Source organism: Dromiciops gliroides, chromosome 1, assembly GCF_019393635.1.
Source record: "Dromiciops gliroides isolate mDroGli1 chromosome 1, mDroGli1.pri, whole genome shotgun sequence".
Lineage (NCBI taxonomy): Eukaryota > Metazoa > Chordata > Mammalia > Microbiotheria > Microbiotheriidae > Dromiciops > Dromiciops gliroides.
In genome coordinates, this window is record NC_057861.1 from 52,366,062 (window position 1) to 52,391,369 (window position 25,308).

A 25,308-nucleotide genomic window follows, 5' to 3' on the forward strand; every position below is an offset into this window, starting at 1 on the left:
AGAGAGAGGCCCAGGGGAGGCTCCAAGCCTCTAGAGACAGCTGACCAAAGGGTCACACAAGGCCATGCACAGGCCAGAGCTCAGAGAACTGACTCTCCTCTGGAAAGGCTCTGTTATGGCCCCGTGTCTCAATAAAGACCGTGCTACTGTAGAGTTATTCCCCCTCTCCGGCCTCAATTTTCTCATCTGCAAAATGGAGCAGGTGATTTCTAAGCTCTTAACTCTAATAATAATTCATGGTATCTATCCTACAGGCTCTGAGATCGTGGCTCCCAGGGTTCTTCCCCACCAATTCTGATGTTCTGAGCAGATTTTCTATCTATCACAGGATGATTCTTTGAGTATATCATCTCTCTAGGGTTCTCAGACGGAGGCATCACTTAAGGTAACACACCAGGTCCACATTTAACTATCAGCTAAAGAGGGCCCTGAGGCTTGGAAGTAGGTGCCCATGTGCGTGCCACAGTCTCAGATTGGGCATCTCCTGGGGTGGGAGAATGGTGTTAGGACCCCTCCCCACCCCAACCAAGACCTGTAGAACAAGATACCCATGTCCCCACATCCACCAAGACCAGCCTACTCACCGAGGAGGGGAGTCCCGGAGGCACCTTCCGGACCTTCTTAGGTTGCCCATCTAGCCAGGGAAAAGCAGAGGAAAAGGAAGGGGAAGGGAAAAACAAACAAAAAAACCAACGAAACGTTAACCTTTGCTCATGCAAAGCAAATAGGATTTTAAGCCCCCTGTCAATGCCTCCCAACCATGGTCTGGAACATCCCTCCCTCCATCCCTCTCCATCAGCCAAACTTCCCTTTGTCCTTCAATGCCCAGTTCAAGACTCCCCTCCTTCCAAGAAGCCCCCTGCCAGCCCATCCTACGGCCTCAGACAATACTCAGGGTGGTCCCACATGTTTGGGACTTGGCTGATATATAACCTTCCATTGCCTTCTAATTATTTCAAGGCTTATAAACCACTTGTGTCAAGTTCTCTAGTGACCTTAGCTCAGTCATATGTAAAATGGGGATGGAGATAATTGTCACCCTCACTGGGGGCAGGCAGAGGGCTTGTAGGCAAAGGGCATTCTCTACAGAAAAGGAAATGTTAATGCTGTCACCACCGTTGCTATCTCTGTAGCCAGACTGGGAGCAGCCCAGAAGCACGGTCCAAGGAGCCTCCTTCTTTCTCACCCATAGTGCCCAGCAGAAGGCTGGGCATGTAGAGATGGGTGTGTGGGTGCGCACGATGCAAGATACGGAGCATTAGGACACATAACACGGCCTAGCTCCTTATCCCTCATGGGGCTAGGATTAAGAGCAGACACCTAGACTATATCCCTTATTTTACAGATGAGGAAACAGAAAGCCAGAGCTGAAGTGACTCATTGGTGGTCACACTGGTAATAAGTGTCCGAGGCTAGATCTGAACTCGGGTTTTCCAGATGGCAAGATGAACTGGGATTCAAACTCAGATCCAGTGACTCTGAAAGCCAACACTTTCCACTGTACCACACACCTCTCCAGAGTACGCGAGCAGTCCAGGCCTGAGGTCAGAGCAAGCCTCACTGCCCTACATACCCTTGGCCGGCTCAGCCCAGTGCCACAATCGCAAAGCAAAGGCAACCACAGATGCTCAAGTTAAAGCTAGCCTGGGGCCCAGCTAAGGCTCAAAGGGGGTCCACCCTGCCATTTGCTCACGGTTGTTCAATGAGCACTCACCGAACCAGTGTGGACCAGCCACACATCTGGGGCTGTGAGAGAGGGAGGGGAAGCCCTGGCCACAATGCTCTTTATCATTCTGCCCTTATGGAGGTCACACTGGTTGAGTCTGGGCAGCCTGACAGAAAGGCCACAACTCACCTGTCTCATGTGGCTGTGAGACTAGGTTTCATCTATAAAAATGGAGACTGTAATATTCACACTTGAGGCAGTGGGCAGAGTTCTGGACCTGTAGTCAGGAAGATCTGCGTTCTAATCAAGCTCTATGACCCTAGGTAAGTCACTAAACCCCTGCCTGCCTCACTTCCCTCATTTATCAAATGGAGGTAAAGAAGCACCTCCCTCTCAGGGTTTGTTGTGAGGACACAGTGACATAATATTTCTAAAGTGCTTTGCAAACCATGAAGCATTATGTAAATATTATTATACTTAGTAGTAGTGGTAGCGATAGTGGTGGTGGTGGTAGTAATAGTAGTAGTGGTAGTACACACCACCACCATCTCCCCCAGAGTTAACAGGAGCAAAGATGTACCTTGGAAATGGAAGCTTTGTTGTTCTTATTCCGGAAGCACTGAGACCTCAGCCCAGTTCGAGAAAGTGTGCATGGTCAGGGAAGGAGTGGGGAGAAGGCCCCAGAAAGGGAGCCCGACCTGGGGAATCCTCCCCAGCACACTCAGGGGTGCAGAGCAGGGAGACACATCCTATAACCTGGTCTCTTCACTGCCCGAGGATGGCAAAGGGACTTGGCCAGGCAAGCGTCTCTCCCCGCAGTTAGCTTCTTCTGAAAGAGGAGGGACGCAGAGCAATTTCCAAGGGGTGGGGGCGTGGCTTCCCTGGGAGGGGATCAGAAAAGACTGTACCATCCCTGCCCCTGGAGCAACACCCACTGGGCAGCACCTGATAACCGGGGGCCTCTGGGACACACTTGTCCCAGCTTCACCCCTGGGCTAGGCTGGGCGGGTGGTTATTGGGAAAAAGAACAATAGCTAATATCTTTATGGAGCTGAAGGACAGGCTTTACATATATATTATCTCACTTGGGGAGCCTTACAACAACCCAGGGAGGTGGGTCCTATTATCACCCCCATTTTACAGATGAGGAAACCAAAGACTGAGTGTAGCTAAATGCCTTACCTAAGGGTCATTCAACTAGGGCAGGATCTGAACTCAGGTCTTCCTGACTCCAGGCCGTGCCCATCATCTACTCCAACATGTTTGGGGAGTTTTGAGAAGGAGTCCTCTTGGGGGAACGAATGACAGGAATGATCTTCAAGTGAGGGGGATGGCAAGAGCCTTGGACTGGGGCTCTGGAGACCTGGACCAGCTGCAGGAACTAGAGATGGGGGTGGGGGAGGGGAATCATTCATGACATCCATCTCCCAGTGATAGAAGGGTTGTTGTGTGGAAGGATTAACGAGCTAGTTCTTCTTGGCCCCAAGGGAAGAACTAGGAATAGTGAGGGGAAGCCAAATTCTACAGCCCACTAGAAGGGAACATTCACCCATCATCAGAGCTGTCCCCGAGTGTCCCGGGCTGTCCTTAGGTTCTTGAATGATGATGCTAACTCTTCTGAGGTCTCCTAGTCCAAATTCCTCATTTTACAGATTAGGGAACTACCTTGGAGAGGTGAGGGGCAGAAGATCACATGACCTGTCTCAGAGCAGGAATCCCCTGTGCGATGTAGCTCAGCCCTTATTAGGCATTTGTCAGCAGGGGGTCCATCCCAATCTGGGAAGAGGGGAGTCACCGTCGCCCACCATGGGATGGTTCTAACCTTGTAGACCGCTCACTTATTTATTAGAATCTTCTGAGACATGCTCCTTAGCCCAAAGAGGGGGAGGCATGGTGGGATTTAAGGGAGGACACGTCAGGAATATTGGCAAGCTAGATTCAATCCTATGTCTTCTGATGGCGAGCTTATGGCTATTATATTGATGTCTGAAAAGGGCTTTATGTAGTTATTATCTCAAATGATCCTCACCACAACCTTGGAGTCAGGTGACATTATTGTCTCCATTTTAGAAATGTGGAAACTGAGGCTAAAAGTGGTTAAGTGACTTGCTCAGGGTCCCATAGTGAGGAAGTGTCTGAGGCCACATTTGAACTCAGGTCTTCCTGACTCTAGGCACAGTGTTCTGGCCCATGTACCTTCCATCCCTGGAGGGGAAATCCTTTTCAAGTTTAGGTGAGACTAGATGCTCTTTTTGCTTGTTTCCAGCTGAGATTTGGGCTTTCTGGTTCTAGCTAGGACTCATACTCACTGGCTGGGTAAGCTCTTCAGCTTCAGCTCCCCTGCTTCGGGCCATCATTGCCCCTTCTACTAAAGGGGGATAAGCATTTCTGGCCTTCTCCCTTGGCTGTTGCTAAGAGGGATTGGGGTGAGGAAGCCCCCATCTGAGTGACTCCCGGGCTCTGGTTGGGAATGAATCTTCCCGCTGGGTTGGGCGGGCATCTGGACAAGACAGGAAGGCAGGCAGGGCAGGAGGCAAGATCAGAGCGTTCTGAGCATGAAAGTTTATTGCTCCACTGATAAGCATCTCTTGGCAGTTGGAATCACCATAGCTGGACACAGCCCTAAAGGCACCCAGCAGCCGGCGTAAGGACTGGCCCCATTTTTAAAGGAGGGAGAGGGAACCAAAGGGACAGAAAACATGGACTACAACCTGGCCACCCCACCCCACAGCGCCATCCATCTGATTGGTGAGGATCTCCTGGCTGGTCATTGGTCAGTCAGAAATTAAGAGTGGAAGGGCATTGGCCTGGGGCCATGTGGAAAACCTGGGAGCTTGCAGCCCGTGAGTTTGGGGGGATCAAGCTTACATCAAGGTTCTGGGCTGTCCACAATGGCCCAGATCAGAAGTTAGGAAGACCTGGGGTTCAAATCTCCCCTGACACTTCCTATCTTCGTGATCCAGGCAAGTCACAGAAAACATCTCTCAGCCCAGAGTTTCCTTGTCTCTAAAATAGAGATAAAAGCAGCACCGACCTGGTGGCGTGGAGTGGTCACCTGGCCCCAATGGGACAATGTATGGTGAAGGCCCCTGTACATGTGGGTCATTTCCAATATTACCCAAGACAGTGGCGCGTCATTCTTGGGACCCCTTCTTTTCTTCCTCTGGCTAAGGGTCTGACCAGCCTTGTGTCACCACCTGTTGACATCCCTTAAGGCCTGGACATCACAGCCTCCCATTCTGTGACCTGGAAGTCACCTCTCCCTCCTCAGCTCTTGAGCCCAGGGAGCTATTTGTCTGGGAATTCCTTCCGCCAAAAACAAACGGCAGGAACTGCTCTCTAATTTATCAGCGTTAAGAAGCCGAGGGGAGCCTTTCCCTGATCCCCACTGCTGACTTCCCACCTGGCACTGAATTTGGATGGCCTTACCTGGCTGGACACTTATTCATGCCCTCCCCTCCCACCTTTCCCCAGGGCCCTGCTCCATTAGGGCTATTCAACCTACTACCACTTCCCAAGGGTCACTGGTTGCTTATGCCCCTTGGGTGAACAGAGATGGCTTCTATTGTTTTTGTTTTTTAAATACCTTTTTTTCCCCCCAGGGGCAATTGGGGTTAAGTGACTTGCCCAGGGTCACACAGCTAGTAAGTGTCAAGTGTCTGAGGCTGGATTTGAACTCAGGTCCTCCTGAATCCAGGGCCAGTGCTTTATCCACTGCACCACCTAGCCACCCCTTGTTTTTGTTTTTTAATGAGGCAATTGGGGTTAAGTGACTTTCCCAGGGTCACACAGCTAGTAAGTGTTAAGTGTCTAAGGCTGGATTTGAACTCAGGTCCTCCTGACTCCAGGGCTGGTGTGCTATCCACTTTGCCACCTAGCTGCCCAAGAGATGGCTTCTATTAAAGATAGAAGACCACCAACCATGAGGTCTTAATTCTCTGCCCTGGTACTGCCCCCTAAGGTCCATGGGATCTTATCACTTATCCCACCACTACGAACCCCCAGGCAGTTATTCTCCTTGCTGCTAGACCCCCAAGGCCCCTCTGGGCTTTGCCCCCCTACCCAAAGGTCTTCTGGGCCTTTCCATCCACACCACAGCTGAGCCTTGATATACTGTCTCCCCTAATTAGAATGGAAACTCCTGGAAGTCAAAGAAGGCTGGCTTTTCTATCTGGCCTGTACATCAATTACAAACTCCAGTCATTACCAATGATAAGGCACAGACTAAAAAAAAAAAACAAAAACCCCAAAGTCAAAAGTGAATGTAGTATAATTATAATGGCTGAATTTGAATAGAGTCCCTTTTCCTTTCCTTTCCTTTTTTTGGGCCACACAATGAGGGTTAAGTGACTTGCCCAGGGTCACACAGCTAGTAAATGGCAAGTCTCTGAGTCCAGATTTGAACTCAGGTCCTCCTAAATCCAGGGCACATGCTTTATCCACTGAGCCATCTAGCTGCCCCTAGAGTCCCTTTTCTAGAGGTGAGGGACTACAGGTATGAATCACGACATACACTCAACTCTAGTGCTACCTTCTTCCTGAAGCCTTTCCTGATTCTTTCCATCTACTACTGACTGCCTTCCTCTTCACAATTACCTGGTGTTGTGTGTGTGTGTGTGTGTGTGTGTGTGTGTGTGTGTGTGTGTGTCTATTTGTGCATGTGCATGGGCATATGCATGTCACTTCTTGTCTCCCATGATCAAATGTAAGTTTCCTGAGGGCAGGAACAATTTCATTTTTATTTGTTTATCAGTGTCCAGCACAGGTCCTGGCAGCATAGGGGAGGAAGAGAATGAATGCTTGTTGGTGGTTGCTTTTTGTCAAACTGTCTTTCCCCCTCATCTTTTTATTTTATATTTTTTCTTAAAAAGGATGGCTGTCAGGGGGCAGCTAGGTGGCGCAGTGGATAAAGTACTGGCCCTGGATTAAGGAGGACCTGAGTTTAAATCAGGCCTCTGACATTTGGTAGCTGTGTGACCATGGACAAGTCACTTAACCCTCATTGCCCTGCCAAAAAAAAAAAAGGGGGGGGGGGAGGGATAAGTCGGGCAAATAATACCAATCACAGGTCCAACAGCATGGGGATGGTGCTTTAAGGTTTGCTGACACAATCTCGTTGGATCCTCATAATGACCCTGGGACTTAAGTGCTATTATTACTCCCATACTACAGATGAGGAAACGGATGAGGATGGATGACTTACCCAGGGTCATCTGGCCAGGAAGTATCTGAAACAGGATTTGAACCCTGGGCTCAGAGCTCTTATCCCCATGGCCACCTAAGCCAGTGACGTAAAAAACATTCTACTAGACATTTTTTAATAAAAATTTAAAAAATTAAAGTAAAAGAAATGGGAGATTTAGAAAAGAAAAATAACTAAGAGGGTGGCCATCCTGGAGGTTACAATTGGCTTCTTCAATGTGAGTCCTACCCTGGGGGGGGGGGGAAGGGGGACATGAGCACAGAAGCCCAACATCTGAAGTCAGGAGACCCTGAGCAGAGTAACCCAGGAGGCAAAGGGCTAGACTCAAGATGTGTGAATCTACCTATGACATTAACTAGCTATGAGACCATGGCTAAGTCATTTCACCACCAGGAGCCTCAGTGCTCTTCTCTGTAAAATGGGTTGATTTTGATACTACCTGGAATACCAAGCCCTCACAGAATTGTAGTGAGGCGCAAACTGGAATGTGCATAAAGTGTTTCACAAATTTTAAAGCACGAGAGAAATGCCAGATGTTCTCATCAGGCCCGGTCCTGAAGATGCCTTTGCATGATCTCCAGTTGCTTATCTAAGCCTCAGTTTCCTTATCTGTAAAATGGGGCAAAATCATACAAGACGGCTCCTACCATCCTTGCCAACTCCCCAAATCCTCTGTTTCATGTCCTGATGTCCCACACTTAGCTCAGACATTCTGACTTCCTCAGGAGTCAAGGGGACCTGAGTCTAAATGTTATGATCTCTATGCAAATGGCTCCCAGATAGAGAGCAGGCTCTGGTCTTGCTCCAGAATGCCCGCCAAGTCGCTGATGGCCTGTTGGAGTATTCTGGGTCCCATCACCGCTCAGCAGCTTCCCCCTCAATGCCCTGTTACACTCCTGAGGGTCACGCGGGTTGACAAGCTCGGGTCACCTCCTGCTGCTCACTCTCACCCCACACAACCAATGGCTGGCCAGCCTTGTCATTTCTCCCTCCACCTTAGCACATCTCTCTTGGATTCCTTTGAATCGGCCTGCTGCCTGCTACACAAAGTTATTTCCCTAAAGCCTGGGGCTGACCACACCACCTCAATAAACTCTGGTCACTTCCTAGAGCCTTTAGAATCAAAGAGAAGCTAATTGGGGGCATTTAAAGCTCTCACAACCTGCCAAATCCTACTCTTCTATCCTTCCTTATTCTCCTCCAGGCACTGTACAGTCCAGGGATACCGGCCTCCTTGCTGTTCTTCACAAACAAACCTCGTCTCCCACCTCCACAACTTTGTATTGGCCATCCCCCATGCCTGATATGTTCTCCCTCTTCCCCCTCTTGAAGTTCTGTTTTCCTTCAAGACTCCAAGGCCTTCCCTTACTTGCTCCTCCCTCAGCTTTGCTAGTGCCCCCTCCCACCCAGGATTCATTGTGGATGCGCTTATACATGTGCAGGTTGTCTTTCTTGTTAGTGAATTCCTTGAGAGAGAAGACTCTTGTATGTTACTCTTTCTATTCCTAGTAATGAGCAGTGACAGGCATGGTCAGAGCTTAATAAATGCTTACTGATGAGTGATTCTCCGTTCTAGAAGGCACCTGGGGCAGAGGAGACACAGAGCTGGCCTTGGAAAATCCAGAAAGATCTGTGTTTAGATCCAGCCTCAGGCACAGCCTGGCTGTGTGATCCTGGGTAAGTCATGTAACCCCTGGACCTTGTAGAAGATGTTCTAAAAGTTGCAGAAAAGGTGCAACCTCAATGGGAAGAGGGAGTTTTCTTCCTAATGAAACTCAGGTCTAGTCTCTACCCCTGAGTTCTAGGGCCCTAACCAGCTGACAGTCGATAGTGTGTGTTCTGAGGCCCTACCCAGCTCTATTATTCTATGTTGCACGTCCTAAGGAGCCTTCAGACGGATATCCTCCCCAAAGGTTCTTTTGCCCTTTCTTCCCCATGCCTGTACAGATCTGGAACACCTATGGGACTCAGGCAAGCTTGGTTGCCTGGGAGATGAGAGACTAGGATAACTCGCCCCTAGGATGCCACTCACCAAGGTTGCTGTCGGCCGCCCTCCTTCGAGGGTTGTTGGGATACGAGTAATACTGCGAGCCTCCCTTGACCCCTGTGGGGGACAGCGTGCTTGGGCTGCTGATTCCCAGCTCACTGGGCAGGAAGCCAGCCTACAAGGGAAAAAGAGCCATAAAATGCCTGAGGCTGCTCTCAGATGCCCCCCTCCCCCACATCCCTTCCCCACTCCCAGGGCAGCCCCGCCCAGTCTCTTGGCCCAGTTCGTGGGCCATGGCACAAGCCTGCTTGCCAAGCGTGCACAGACTGCCCCCAGTGAGCCTGTATCAGACAGAGCCTGGCCCCTGGTGGAGGCTGGGCTGTGTTCTAAAAGGGAATCCGGCAGGGCCACCTATTCCCAAGCAAGGTCACCAGTAAGTCTACTGATGACTCAGTGCATGCTCTCAGCTGAGCCCCTTCCCCATAATGGGGGGCAGGGGCTTCATTTTCTTTCTTTCTTTTTTTTTTTGGCGGGGCAATGGGGGTTAAGTGACTCGCCCAGGGTCACACAGCTAGTAAGTGTCAAGTGTCTGAGGCTGGCTTTGAACTGAGGTCCTTCTGAATCCAGGGCCAGTGCTTTCTTTATCCACTGCACCACCTAGCTGCCCCCGTTTTCTCATCTAGAAAACGAGGGGCTTGGACCACATCAGAGTTCTCAAAGCATAGGCCTCTAGCTCCCTCTCTCACAAGCTAACAATTCTCCCCAAGGGCCAGGATGACCCTCGACCAAGAATAACACGGTGCTGTGAGCAAACAAGAGCTGATCCCCTCTCTGATCATTCTTAGCTCTGATAATCTTTGGTCTAAGGTTCCCTCATTTCTATTAGTCTATGAAAGACTACCTCCACATCTGTTTCCTTTAGGTTAATGTGGGAATGGGGCAGCCAGGTGGCTCAGTGGATATAGCAGCAGGCCTGGAGTCAGGAAACCCCAAATTCAATACTTAGGAGCTATGTGACCCTGGCCAAGTCATTTAACCCTGTCTGCCTCAGTTTCTTCCTTTGTAAAATGAGCTGGAGAAGGAAATGGCAAAACATTCCAGTATCTCTGCCAAGAAAACCCCAGATGGGGTCACAAAGAGCTGGATACAACTGAAAATGACTCAACAACACTCGAAAAGAACACTGTAAGCTGAAACAAGAGCAGTTCTAATTCTACAAGCAGGCTAAAAGGCCTGAGGCCTCCTGGGGAGGAACCCTATGGTGGGATTCCAGACTCTGGGGAATAGGACAGCACGGCACTCTTAGGATGCGAGTTCAAACTCTGCTCATTGTCAAAGAGGAAAAGGACCCAAGAGGGTCACTGTACTTGGCCCAGATCCTGGGACTCCCAGGAAATAAAAGAGCAGATGTTGCTTGGGAAAGTTCTGTAAGTCTGAAGTCCTCTGGGCCAGGAAGCGGGAAACCTGCTCCATCACTGAACAGATGTGCAGCCTTGGCCAGGTCACTCGTCCTTCCTGGCTGGGCTCCTGTTCTGGCAACAGTTCAGGAGGGGAGGGTACCATTTTTCTCCAACTTTTGAAAGAGAGGATATAAGTGGGAACATTGGAAAGGGCACTGAAACGGGAACCAGAAGGTAGAGGTTTGAATTCTGTCCCTTCAACTTACTAGACCATAGAGCCCAGACAAGTGATAATTCTTCCCTAAGCCTCAGTTTCCTTATCCATATAATGGGGATATAACAAGAACAGTAATAATGATGATACCCTCACATAGTACTTTTTTTTTTTAAGTGAGGCAATTGGGGTTAAGTGACTTGCCCAGGGTCACACAGCTAGTTAAGTATTAAGTGTCTGAGACTGGATTTGAACTCAGGTCCTCCTGACTCCAGGGCCGGTGCTCTATCCACTGCACCATCTAGCTGCCCCCACATAGCACTTTAAAGGAGCATTTATGGAATATATAAAGCTTGCCCTGGCTCCCTCCAAGGAAATGAAATAAGAAAGCATTTTGTAACCCTCTAAGGGCTATAGAAATGGAATCTATTATTTTATTTGATGCATTTAAAATCATGGTTCTGAGAAGAGGCCCAGGGTCGGCCAGTCCGCCTGACCGCTGCCAATGTTGGTTGGCAGCTTCTCTGAAGTTTGTAATCTTACTAAGTATAACCCATGTCAAACCGGTTGCCTTCTCGATGGGAGAGGAGAAGGAGGGGATAGAATCTGGAACTCAAAGTTTGGAAAAAGAACATTAAAATTGTTTTTACATGTAATCGGGAAAAAACAATTTTTTTTTTAAAAGAAAAAGAAACTTATAGTCCTAGCTGCCTGGAACACTGAGGGGTTAAGTGGGTTGGGTGGGATCACACAGCCAGGATACATGAGAGACAGGATTTGAACCCAGGTCTTCCAAGGTTCAAGTCAGGCTATCTACTAAGCCTAATAATAATAAAAATAAAAACAAATGACAGAAATGCTGGTGTCTGGACGATGGCAAAGAATCATGAATTGGAAACCCCACAGTTCTAGGCTCCATGGTGGGACCAAGGCGCCTTCCCATTCCTTTTTTTTTTTTTTTGGGGGGGGGGAGAAGATCTCCCTGCTATCCAGGCCTTCCCCAGCCCCCAAATTCAAACCTCTGCCAAATGACAACATTAAAAATAAAAAATCCCCCCTCGTGGGCCTTTGGCACCTGTCCCGCTGCTATTTTCACAGCTTCGGTGGTAAATTAAATTCACCGCGGCCAGCCCTGGAGCCAGCGCAGCTGGCGTAGCAAAAGGAAATGTTCTCCGTTCAGAGAAGAGGAAATTATGACAAATTTGTGCAAAATTAAAATAGGGGCTTAAAAAAAAAAAAAAGGGAAAGAGGGAGTTACCTAAACCTGTAAAGAGCCGAGCAGACAAGGTAGAGAGTGAGGCCGGGCCAAGGGTAATGGCATCTGGAGGTGGCATTGGCCACTGGTGCCTAAACAAGACCCTTCCCCCTTTCCCTGGTTCTTTCAAATCTCCAAGAATCCTGTCTTTCCATGACACTGTGTTCCATGGCTCTTCTCTCTTATAATTTTCCTTTTAGCTTCAACACTGTTCCAGGAGCTAAGGGCCTTCCCAGCTCTGCCATCCTGGGTTCTAAGGGGCCTCTCAGCTCTGCTATCCTGGGTTCTAGGGGCCCTCCCAGCTCTGACTCTGTGTCCAAGGACAGGCCCCTCCCAGTGCATGAGCTAATATCCTTTCCATCTCTCATATCCTATATTCTAAAGGTGGCAAATTGCTTTAAGGAGGCCATTTTAGAAATCTGGCAAACTCTCATCTTGATGTGAGGAACACAGTCCACAGCTCCCAATCCCAGCTCAAGCAGCTCTCTGGTCACCCCAGTGAACCCCACCTCCCCCGGCCCCCAGTCCCTTGGTTCTATTCCAAGCTCCACACTGGGATGCTCAGCTCCAGAAAAGAGGACGAATTGTCACTCTCCCCTTCCCCACAGTCCTGGAAAATCTTGATCCAGGCTGTTTCTGGTGGTTGGGAACCTGAACCCCAGAGGTGCAGGGCTACTCCTGGCCCCAAAGAGGAAGGAGGCCGCAGAACTGGTTGCCAGATGGGTCCTTCTCCTCGGACCCTCCAAAGCTACCCACTGCCTTGGCTGAGCAGGCTCCCCTAGCCCTGACAGCCTCAGGGCCAGCCAACCATCTTTGGGGGAGGGAATGAAGGTGTTGGCCCAGCACCCGAGCCCTGATCCCAATTTTCAGATCATCTCCCTCTGATCTTCTCCCATGCAGGGCCCAGGGTGCAGGGCTGAGCTTCTCCCCGCACCCATCAGACAAACCAGTCAGATCTATTGCTTCTTCTCCCGTCACTTACCTGACTGAGTCCAGGCATCCCAGGGTCTCTCCCAAAGGCTGAATATGAGGCTCTCTCACTGTTCTTCCCTAGAGGAGAGAAAGCAAGTTCCCTGGTGAACATCAGTGGGCAGGACGGGGCCCCTGGTTCTGTATGGCAAGGCGAGCTAGCCTGGCTCAAAGTCCTAGGGGAGGCTCATGATGGGGACAAGGACTCAGCTGGGTTGGCCTCCCACCCTAGGGGAGCATCAGTGGCTGCTCTGTCTCTCCACCATCACCTCAAGCCCAGGGTAAGAAGTAGAGGCCACCTTACAACAGGAGTCAGGAGAAGCCTGCCCGCCCCCCACTTTTAGTCTCAGATTTGCCACCAGTGTTCCCCATGAGTCACTGAAAAACATTTCCCCTCTCTGGGCCTTGACTGTCCCATCTGTCAAATGAGGAAGATTGGACAAGATAACTTCAAAATTGTCTTCCATGTCCTAAGGGCCCTCCCAGCTCTGACATCCTGTGTTCTAAGGGGCCTCCCAGTTCTGATATCCTGTGTTCTAAGAGACCTCCCAACTCTGTCATCCTGTGTTCCAAGGGACCTCCCAACTCTGTCATCCTGTGCTCTAAGGGGCCTCTCAGTTCTGACATCCTGTGTTTTAAGAAACATCCCAGGGGGCAGCTAGGTGGCACAGTGGATAGAGCACTGGCCCTGGAGTCAGGAGTACCTGAGTTCAAATCTGGTCTCAGACACTTAACACTTACTAGCTGTGTGACCCCGGGCAAGTCACTTAACCCCAATTGCCTCACTTAAAAAAAGAAAAAAAAAAAAAGAGACATCCCAACTCTGACATCCTGTGTTCTAAGGGCCCTCCCAGTTCTACAACAAGTTCTGCCTTTTAAAGCATGGGCTGGAGAAGGAGGAGGAAAGGCAAAACCAGCTGGGGTCCTACTCTATCCCCTGCATCCACCTCCTCTTTTCAAACTGTCAGTGAAGACTTGTGGTCATGGCAACCTATTATCTCAAAATACAAACCGATGCAGGAAATCAGCAATCATAGGTCAGGACATATATGCATGCATGCACACATGTGAGTACACATGCACACACGTGATAACCATTCCATGATGGGTTGGCTCAACATGACACAACCCATAAAGTACAAAACAGGATCTCACCAAGCTAGCACTAATTGGTATCTTAGGGGCTCAGAAGCAGAGGCTCTTTGCCTCTGCAGGCAGTGGCTGCAGAGCCACTTGTGTCCTTTAGGGTCCCACAAATACGTCTCTCTAGCCTTCAGAACCACATGGACTTCCCTACCCAGAAACCAGCTTCTAGCAGTCGCACAAGGCTTTGCACAAAGTGGGTGCTTAATAAATGCTTATAGATTCAGTGACTGCCATTGACTGAATGATTGTAGATTCATTCATTCAGCAGAACAACTGATCCACCACTCTGTACAAGGGGAAAATCTGAGAGTCAGTCAATGAATGAACATTTACAGAATCAAGACTTAGAGAGAGAAGGGACTTGGGGCCACTGGAGACTGTAGGCAGGTATGGGATGGAGATGGGAGGGACCAAACCACCAAAAGTGGACACCCCCCCTTTAAAAATATATATTTCAAATAAAACCAACCTCTCCTCCCCCAAGCTTTCTCCAGTCCACATCCTGAAGAAGCCTGTGGGGTATGTACACTCTGAATCCTATGCAACATGCAGCAAGGAAACTGGCTTGTCACTTACTATGAAGTGAATAGTTCTTCTGTAATGGGAAACAACTCTGGACTGTGCGCCTGTGATCTCTGCCCAGCAAGTGTTCCTTCTGAGGAACAGGCCAACGTATGTCAACTGGGGCCGAGGGGCTAGAACATCCCAGGTGAGATCATCTACGTTCAAGTGCTTTGCAGACTGTCTACACTGGCGGCCATTCTACTGGCTTTAGCAGGATTTGGAACTAAATTCCAAACTCTGGAGGCCGGTGAAGCCATAAGCCATGCCTTTGCAGCCTCTCTCATCTGTTACTTGGGAGGGCCACAGAACTCGAGATTTAGGGCTAGGAAGGGTTAGTCTGACCCCCTTGTTTTACAGATGGCAGAGGTCAGGTAACTTGTCCAGAGTCACGCAGAGAGTGTCTGAAGCAGGATTGGAATTCGGGTTTTCCTGACTCTAAGAGGCCTCTGGCCACTGCACCCACTACCATTAGTGGAGAGCCCTATTTGATGACATCAGCCACAGGGTGATCTGACACTGCCACAAAGTGAATTTAGGAGTGCTAAGAATCTGCCAAGACCAGAGACTAGAGGAGCAATATGGGGCCTTGGGCTTTTCTTCAGTTCAGTCATGATGATGATGATGGCGATGAGGTGGTGGTGGTGGTGGTGGTGGAGGAGGAGGAGGAGGAGGAGAAAAACAACAGTGGCAGTGCAGAGGTGTCTAACAGGATCTAGATGAAAATGGAATCGGAAATGTTTAACAAATAAGAATACAATGCAGATCATGTTGATTTGCAATTTTCTAGGTCAGTCAGTGTGTGGCTAGCAGAGAACAAGTTTTATTTGTGTTTGATGCCACGGGACAGTGGAGAGACAACTGACCTCTAAACCTGAGAAGTCCTGGGTTTGGGTCCTGCCTGAGACAGGGCCGCAGGCAAGTCCAAAGGATAACATGCAGGAAGGGCACTGATCTGCAATGGGAAAGGGCACTTCATCACGGGGAGTCCCACAGGTAGGCCCAAATAAACAAAGCATCAATGGGTGCTTACACAGTCATTTAAAATGTACAAAGCACTTTCCATGATCTTTTCAGCCTTGACAGAACTCTATGAAGTCACTATTTATATCCCTCACTCTTCACCTCACTAAAGTGTAGACAGTTGAGGCGCACAGCCTGTGTGTGGCAGGTGTAACAGAAGCATTAGACAGCAGAGGTGCCACGGGAAGCCTGGGTCTTCCTAACACCAAATCCAGCGCTCTGGCGTCATGGCCTTTTGTCTCCATTCTTTCCACCAAGAGTTCTTGAAATAATTCCAGGAGGTGGGAGGTGCAAAGGCGTTTGTCCCCATTTGACAGACTCGAGGAGTCTCAGAGAGCGAAAGGGATTTAGAGTTAACCCTTACACTTGGTCTTGTCCAAGATAATGACTCCTCCCATCGAGTGTCAGGAACAACTCACACAGACACAGACACAGACACACAAGTAAGGAGGAATGGGAAGGGCACAAGAAGGAGGAAGAGCTATACAATAAGAAGATAGACCAAAGTAAGGAAACCTAGGCCACAAATACCAGGAACAAGGAGGAGAGCATTTGGGTGAAGACCAACAGAGGCAAAAACACAAGAACTCCAGCCCCTGGTACGTATCACAGACCAGACCACTTAGGAAGCAGACGAGAAGCACAGGAAGCTGACTGCTAGCCTGACACAGAGGGTAGTGAGGGAGGCCCTGTGATCACCCAGATGTCCGCCAGAGCCCAAAGCAGAGCAGCCACTTGCTTTCTTGGTTTGCCTTCATGAGAATTTCATTCTTCAAAAGGTGGAGGAACTAAAAGAAGGAACTGGGATTTTGGACCCGATTCTGACCCACAAAGAACTGGTGTGTGTGGCGGGGGGGGGGGGGGGGCCCCCGCAGATAAGATGGGCCTCCTGGGGGTGTGAGGACGTGACCACAATGTCTTAAGAATCTGTAGTAATGAGGAGCAGATGAAAGCTGGGAGCTGTCACGGCACCTTTGATTTGAGGACAGCAGGTCTGAGGAGGTTCCATGAAAGTCTGGATCCCATATGGACTGACAATCTACAGGGGAAACGCTTGAGAATGAAATTCTGAGGCAAGACATGGAGAGAGAACTTAGATGAGAAGGAAAGATGGGGGAGAGACAGAGGGAGGGAGGAAGGGGGGAGAGACAGAAAGAGGGGGAAAGGGAGAGAAAGAAGGAGGGGAGAGTGAGAAAAGAAGGGGGGAAAGACAGAGGGGGAGAGGGAGAGAAAGGAAGGAGAGAGAGAAAAGAAGGGGGAGAGAGAGAGAAGGAGGAAAGACAGGGAATGGGGGAGAGGGACAGAAAGAGAGGGAGACAAGAGAGGAAGGGGAGAAAAAGACAGAGAGAGGGAGGGAGACAGAGACAGAAAGGGAGAGGGGAGGGAGAGAGAGATCCCCCAATGACTGTATCCTGCACTGGTGCTGAGTGGTGCTTGGAGGGGGGTGAGGAGCCCCTCCCCCTGACTCACAGGGCAGCCAGGACTCCTGTTTTCAATCTATACCACATGGTTTCATCTCCCTTTTCAGTTTGAATGGGCTTCAGAAAATTGATTGGGGGGGGGGAGGTGGTGCCGAAAAGGAAAAGGGGAAGAGAAGGCCTTTTAAGAGTAGAGGGCAACGGGGATATAGAAGGAAGGGAAGCTGAGAGATGGGAGAGAGCAGGGGCAAAGGAGAGAGGGAAGGGAAGTCAGATGGAGAGAGAGAAAGGAAGAGGTGTGGGAGAAAGGGGAGATTTAGGAGAAGGGAAAGATGGAGACAGGAGAGGCAGGGAAGTGAGAGGGGAGGAAGCTCCCATTCCCCCAGGCCTCCCCTGAACGTTTTTCATGGATGCCCAGGTGTGCCCCCATGGGGGGAGGGAGAGGTTCCTGAAACTAGACTGAAGAACATCTCAGATCCTGAGAAACCAGGGCTAATTTCCCAGTCAATTAACCCAGGGAGCTGGAGGCAGGGTGTTCTGCCTTGGCCAGAGTCTGACGGACATCAAGAGATCCTGCTGCAGGAGGGGGCTTTACTGGGGATGCAGCACTGGGCCCCCCACTCAGCCAGCCGGGGCCAGAGGGTTTTCTAGGAGGCTGGAGGAAAGGGAGAGCTATCTGCCTCCCCCAGGCCCTGGTCGATGGAGGAAAGGAAGTGACCAGAAAATGCCCAGTCACCTCTGTCCAGGGACCCCCTGCCCAGACCCTGAATCCCCATCTGTGCTGGTGAGCCACAGCCTTCCTCAGAGAGGAGGAAGAAGCTGGGTGGTCTGTGATGAACCCCAGAACACAGGAGCCCTAACAGTTCAGGGCTTAACTCACAGAACAGAGCCACGTGGGCAGTCATGCTGTCCAGCCTGACACTTAGCGGAGCAATCCCTGCAAAATCAGCCTTGAAAGGCAGTCACCCAGTTCCTGCCTGATCACTTTCAACGATAGGAGGCTCACTACCTTCCCAAGGCAGGCAAACATACATCTGGTCCTTCTAGTGCTAAACCCTTCTCAGTGGGAAAGGGATCAATTTACAAGAAAGGAAGTGGGGGGAAGATGAGAGGGACCCAGTAAGGTTTGGTGATTGCCCAAAGTCACAAAGGCTTTCAGGGATCCAAGCCCAGGTCCTTTCACTCAAAATCCACCCCTTCTCTCCCAGACCACCCTGCCCCCTGGGTCCCATGTGCCCCAGTGCTGCAGGGAGTCTGCTTCCTCCCCTCAGGACAAGGGAGAAGGGGGCCCGAGACAGCTGGAGCTGCGAGAGGGAGTACGATGCAGACTTGGGGGGATAAAGAGGCTCACGCATCCACGTGGGGCAGAGCCAGCCATCGACTACCTTCTATGTGATGTGGTACGGCCTTGGGGAAAGCCCCCTACATTCAGTCAGAGCAGGTCAGAGACAGTTCCTGTCTTTCCAGCACACTAAGGTTTACACAATGCTTTTCCCAAACAGCCCCGAGAGGCAGGAGTCAAGAGATCCAAATGTCAGTAAGTCCACTGGTATCCAGAAGCCTGGTTGCTTATTTTTAGGCAAGGCATTCCTGTTCTTTGAACCTCAATTTGTTGTTGTGGATCAGTCACGTCTGGCTTTACATGAAAGTACACAGGGTCCGGGCAGCTAGGTGGCGCAGTGGATAGAGCACCGGCCCCGGAGTCAGGAGTACCTGAGTTCAAATCTGGACTCAGACACTTAACACTTACTAGCTGTGTGACCCTGGGCAAGTCACTTAACCCCAACTGCCTCACTTAAAAAAAAAAAAGTACACAGGGTCTTCTTGGCAAAGATACTGGAGTGGTTTGCCATTTCCTTCTCCAGTGTGAGAAAAAGATAAATAGGGGATAAGTGACTTGCCCAGGGTCACACAGCCAGTGTCTGAAGTCACATTTGAACTCGGATCTTTCCGACTCCAGGTGCTCTATCCACCAAGCCTACCATACTGCCTCTAACCTCAGTCTAGCTATCTGTAAAATGGATAGAACACCATCTACACCAAGTACAGAATTGTTTCCAGTCAAGTGAATAAATGCAAATTATCGGTATCAACAACAACAGACAGCATGGAGTGGTAGCTAGAGCCAGCCTCGGTGCCAGGTTTGTCTCACCTCTGACTCCCATTCTGTGACCCTGGGCAAGGCAAGGCAGTCACAGGGAGAGCCAGGTCTCAGAACATGTCCAGACAACCTCCTTTTCCCCATCAGCTTTTTTGGAGGGGACTGGATCTCCCTATCTTGCCCAGACTGGACACTAAGTGGCCATTCACAGGCCCAGGCCCACTTCTTTGGCCTATTCCATTTCTGACCTGGGTTGGCTGTTAAATTAGCCCGGCCCCTGACCGTGGGGGGCTTAACCGTATTACTGGAGACGCTCCTTGGCTCAGCTCATTCTAGCGCACGACTCCCAGGGGCTCCAGGGATCCCACTAGGCTCAGCCAGTGAGCCAGCAGGGATCCCAGGCGTGTGTGCCACCACGCTTGGCCAACCCCATGACACTGCAGATGAGAAAACCGAGGCCCAAGGAGGTTCTCTAACTTGCTCAGCATCACGAAGGGTGTCAGAGGCTAGCTGGATGTACCCAGGTCCTCTGACTTTCTCGCTTCAATTCCCTTCTCAGGTGTCTAAGACATAACTGCCAAGTGAGTGCCGATCTCTGCTGGCGGAGGAAGTTTCCTAACTGGGAGGTCTTCCAGTGACATCACAGGACTGATCACTCCCCAAATTAATTAATATTGATGACGACGATGTCGGACAGTATAATCAGCAGTGTTTTCTTCTTCTTCTTTTTTTTTTTAAACCATGGCCTTGGGCAGTGATGTACCTACCTACCTACGCCTCTGGCCCGTATACCTGGTTCTGTCTAGCCATTGCCCCTGCCCCAAATATCAGGGGCACACAGTGGAGGGGCCAGAGCTGCCTCCATCAGGAAGTAAGGACTAAACCCAAGTAAAATAATAAAGAAATAAAACCATCAGGGACCTTATCTTATCTCTATTCCCAAGAGCCTAATGGGCCTGGGCCTTAGCCAGGGGTGGTGAGAGGGGAGGGAGGAGAGGGAGGGGGAGGGGAGAGGAACGGATCCCCTACTTCTTCAGCAATAACACACCCCCTGATACTGTGTGGGAAGCAAATTTGTTTTTAACCGTTTCAAAAGCTGGAAGTGTTTAAAACTGACTGGGCAGATTTGCATTTTTAAGTGGCTGGGGGAAGTGGGGGGGGACACTTGTAGGGTGCAGAATGGACTGCTGGGAACTCAGTTTATGATTCCCACTGACCTGGTGTCAGACACATGCCGCTGTCTCGGCCTCACTGTGCAGCTCTGTACCCTGAACCCGAGCCGGGCCTGGTTCCTGGGTGGGGTGCTTGGCTTGGTGCGTGTTCCAAGATACGAGGTTCTGGCACCCATAAACTGCTCCCAATGATATGGCCTTTCTCTGGAAACTAATCCCAGCCCCCACCCTCTTAGCAGAGGGGAAAGAATATAGGATCAGGGAGTCAACAGGAACAAATTCCCAATCCTCCTCCTGCTGCCTGAGCCCAGGGGCAGGTTGTTTAATCTTGTGGAGCCTCGGTTTTTCCATCTGTAAAATGGGAGGTATGTGGACTAGATAGCCGCTGGAGAGAACCTATCATGCTGTCTGTCTGTGACCTTTCCCCTCCCTCTCCACTCTTCTGGAGCAACTTCTCTCCCCCCCCCCCCATCTTTTTGTTTGTTTTGTTTCTTGGCACGGCAATGGGGGTTAAGTGACTTGCCCAGGGTCACACAGCTAGTAAGTGTCAAGTGTCTGAGGCCGGATTTGGACTCAGGTCCTCCTGACTCCAGGGCCGGTGCTCTATCCACTGCGCCACCTAGCCGCCCCTACCCCCATCTTTTTTTTAACACACAAGGAAACTGAGGCCAAGAAAGGTTAAATCCCACCAGGAGTTAAGTGTCAGAAGGGGGAATCTGAACCCAGATCCTCTGACTGTCCCACTGCACCACATGGCTTCTCACGGGTGGCAATAACACAAATTTCTGCAGAGCTCTAAGACTTGCAAAGTACCATCTTCATGACGTCGTTGTGAAGTAGAATCCGAGTAATTATCCTCAGTTTATAGATGAGCAGACAGACTCGGAGATCAAATGACTGCGCCAACATCACACAGGTAGCAGGTATCCAAGGTTCCATCTGAACCTTGACACCCATTAGACATTATGCCATACTGTCTTAACAGTCTGCTTGGGGGTCCCCGCCAACCAACACTTCTGTGCTTCCAGGCCTCTCCAAACTCAGAGTTGTACGTTCTAGGTTTCAGCATCCTACCTTGATGTTCTACAGTTCTATGCTTTTAAGCCAGCCCCAGCCCAGGGAAGTTGGGGGAGAGACGCTATATAGAATGGAAGGTCCCAGGAAGCAATAATTCCCCTATGAAATGACCTCCTAAAAGGGGATGCAGGGGCAGCTAGGCGGCACAGTGGATAGAGCACCGGCCCTGGAGTCAGGAGTACCTGAGTTCAAATCCGGCCTCAGACATTTAACACTTACTAGCTGTGTGACCCTGGGCAAGTCACTTAACCCCAATTGCCTCACTAAAAAAAAAAAGGGGGGGGGGGATGCAGCTCACAGCAGGCGCTTCATAAATGCTGGCCAATTGATTGACTTAAGAAATGACTGAATTTAGCTTGGCTGTTTCTTTGGAGTTGCTGAGAATGGAACGAAGAAACACAAGACGTAAGAGCTAGAGGGGATCTTAGCTAGAAGGAGGGAGAAAGGGAAATACTGATTCTTGTTGTTGAGTTGTTTCAGTCGTGTCCACCTCTCCATGACCCCATTTGGAGTTTTCTTGGCAAAGATAGAGGAGTAGTTTGTGATTTCCTTCTCCAACTCATTTTACAGAAGAGGAAACTGAGGCAAAGAGAGTTAAGTGACTTGTACAGGGTCACACAGCTACTAAATGACTGAGACTAGATCTGAACTCAGGTCGTCCTGGACTGTGTCACCTAGCTGCCCCCTTACTCAGTCACACAGTGAGCCGATGGCACAGTCAGAACTAGAACCTGGCTTTCCTGACTCTGAGGCTGCTAGGTGAAGCAGTGGAGAGAGTACTGGGCCTTGAGTCATGAAGACCTGAGTTCAAATGTGACCTCAGGTACTTTCTAGTTGGGTGACCCTGATTCAGTTACTTAACCTGTTTGCCTCAGTTTCTTCAACTGTAAAAATGGGGATAATAGCACCTACTTTGCACAGTAGTTCTGAGGGCCCAGTGAGATAATATTTGTAAAGCATTTAGCAGAGGGCCTGGCACACAGTAGACGCTAAATGTTTATCCCCTCTCTTATTCCTGGACTCTTTCCACTTCATGGAGTTGATCCGGCATACTCAACAGTTGGGGATGTCAAAAAAACACTCCCAAACAACCTGAGTTCAGGCAGGATGGTGGAGTGGACAAAGGTGTGGACCTGGAAACAGAGGCCCTGGGTGCCTTGGCCAAGCCCCCAACATCCCCTGTCTCTCCCCATTCTAAACCCAGGCACACTTATCTCCTTTCCTGGTCTTCTCTCCCCCTCCCCTCTGACTCAGTTTCTGACTTGAGAAAGCTGAGAGGGCCAAGTGAGGTTGTGTGGGCCCTATCTACTGATTCATCACCACAGGAAAGCAGGTGCAGGCATGGCTCTGGGGGCCCTGAGGAAGGAGGGAGGGGATACCACACACGGATGGTCTCCAATTGCTCCATCCATGGGGTCCCTGGAGGCTCCTTCTCCCTCCCCTTTCTGCTCCCTGGGGTCCTGAACTCCAACAAGCTGAACTTGTATGCTTGGGGCTGGGCTGGGCCCTCCCAGGAGCCCCCAGGCCCATAAAGGCGGCATCAGCAAAGGCTTGGAGGGGCTTAGGGATGGAATGAGCTGGTGCCGAGCTCAGGGAGGGAGAGAGGGAGTGTCTGAGACGCACACCCAGATAGAAATAGCCACTCTCCTTAATATTTTTTTTTAAAAAGGATGTAAAGATGTGACTATTGACAACTGAAGCTCCACGGGCAGATTAAGCCATTGTCCGGGACGTACCCCATTCGTTGCTGTGCACAATACACACAAGATTAGAAACCTGCCTCTGAAAAGAAGCTAATTACTAGAAATAATTAACTAGAAAGAAATCTGTTATGGTTTATCAGTTTCCCTGCTGTTTAAAGCGTCCCATTCCTTCCTCCCCACCCCCAACCCTCCCGCCGCCGGGGAAGGGACGCCATCAGGGTGACAGATTTCAAGGATTCAGTTTTTTTTTTCTTCCCCTGAAGAAGGAAAATTCCCGTCACAGTGCATGCATACATGTGTTTGGGTCAGGCTGTGTCTGGGAATGGTCCAGGACCTATGTAAGTCAGTGTGTGCAGCCATGTGCATGTGGGTATTGGAGATGTCACCAGATCAAACCCAATTACCAGAGTAGGGATGAAATCTGGAGAAAGGAGATGGAGAGGAAGAAGACAATACTTAGGGTGCTTCTAGGTTCTATGATGCAGCCCTGACTGCAGAGTCTTAACCAAGGCCCCTTGGTTGAAACTATGGCCTTAACAAGCATTAGCTGAACTGTCCTAAGCAAATCACAGCCCCTTCTGCGAGTCAGTTTCCTCATCTCTGAAATGGGGACATTCTTCAGTGTTTTCTTTCTCTTGTAGGGCTGTTATGAGGAAAGCATGGGAGTGAGTAGCCTTATCAAAGAAAGAATTGGGGTTCTACCCTCTTCCAGAATCCAATCCAATTCAACTGAACCTGCAGTCCAGCCTTGGCTCTGCTCAGGGGCCCCTCTAACTGGTTCCTTGTATTACCACTCTGACCTCTGCTATCCTGCTCTTTCCCAACCAGTCTACCCGGAGGATTCCCAAAAAGATCCCTGGAAGAAAGCAGACCTAAGCAATCACAGGGTGAGCTGGGAGCCCAGAAGGAAGAAGCAACCCCTCTCCGCTTACACTAACAAGGAGCAGAGAGGTGACATTCAAGTGGGTGATCCTGTAGGCAGAGCAGGGTAGCTAGGTGGGGCAGGGGATAGAGGTTGGGACCTGGAATTAGGAAGATTCCTCTTCTTGAGTTCAAATATGGCTGCAGACCCTAGCTGTGTGACCCTGGGCAAGTCACTTCACCCCATTTGCCTCAGTTTCCTCCTCTGTCAAATGAGGTAGAGAAGGAAATAGCAAACCACTCCAGTATCCTGGCCAAGAAAACCAAACGACAGAGCATGGGTTAGGGCCCAGCTCTCCTGACTCCGAGGTGAGGGCTGTTTCCAGAACACACCAGGCTCATGGCAGTCCAGGAATAGCGACATGTCTGTCCCACGAGACCTAGGAGGTGTGTGCTGTGACAAACAAGTGCCTCAGACCAGTAAACAGGAGCCCCTGGTCTGTCATCCACTTAAAATGTGCTCTTGATACCCTTCTCTGGACCTCGGTTTCCCCTTCCATAAGACAGGAAGGAGTGAGGGTCTGTGACGAGGCAGATGGGAGGATGGATGCACAAGAGTTGCATTAAACAAGAGGGATTCTATCAAAACACTGCAAAGAAAGAAGCCAGGCCTAGGAGGGCTCTGATGACCCCGAGCCTGGGGCAGGGGCTGGGCTGGGGTCTCTTTGGGCACTGACCTCTACATCTGCCAATCCCTGAGAGGCCTTCAATCCTGTGCCGGCGCCGCTAGTCCCCAGCTCTTCCCGGGAGGCGCGGAGCGGATGGTATTACTAGATGTGATTATCATTACTGCATTATACTTATTAATACACTCCCTCAAGAAGGCCTCCCAGGAGCTTGGTCGCCATCACATCAGCAGCAACCACTGCCTTCCAGGGACCCCTTGGGCTCAACTCTTGTTTGGGCTCAACCAAGGGTTCTACTACTTCTTTTCCAGGACTGGGGCTCAGGGTGGGAGGACCCTAACACCACCAAAGAGCCTCTGGGGTACAGGGCTTAATGGTGATTCTAGTTATCTTGGGACAGTCATTGCTTCTACTGTGCCTCAGTTTCCTTATCTTTAAAATAAGTGATCATAGGAAAATAAGATTAATGATGTAAAGGGACTTCCAAGCCCATATTGTCCAACCCTCTCATTTTACAGATGAAGAAACTAAGGCCCAGGGAATTTCAAGTGATTTGTTTATGGACAAAAGATCTGAATCTAGGTCATCCAGCTCAGAGGCTGTTCTTTTCACACAGCTCTGCCTTTCTATCCTCTAAGAGTCCTCCCAGCCCTGATATCTTGTGTTTTAAGAGTCCTCCCAGCCCTGATATCTTGTGTTCTAAGAGTCCTCCCAGCCCTGATGTCTTGTGTTCTAAGAGTCCTCCCAGCCCTGATGTCTTGTGCTCTAAGAGTCCTCCCAGCCCTGATGTCTTGTGCTCTAAGAGTCCTCCCAGCCCTGATGTCTTGTGTTCTAAGAGTCCTCCCAGCCCTGATGTTCAGCAGTCC

General features: G+C 50.1%; 1 protein-coding gene across 6 annotated transcripts in view; it reads right to left on the reverse strand.

Moving 5' to 3' along the window:
* The window catches only part of TCF3 (transcription factor 3), a 103,536-nt gene that overhangs the window by 28,334 nt on the left and 49,894 nt on the right, over positions 1-25,308 (reverse strand). For all 6 annotated transcript variants that reach the window (XM_043989524.1, XM_043989532.1, XM_043989549.1 and 3 more), the window contains 3 exons: positions 12,708-12,775; positions 8,902-9,031; positions 585-634 (listed from right to left, as the gene is read on the reverse strand). In XM_043989524.1, coding sequence (XP_043845459.1) covers positions 585-634; positions 8,902-9,031; positions 12,708-12,775 — 248 coding nt within the window. The remainder of the gene's footprint in view (positions 1-584; positions 635-8,901; positions 9,032-12,707; positions 12,776-25,308) is intronic.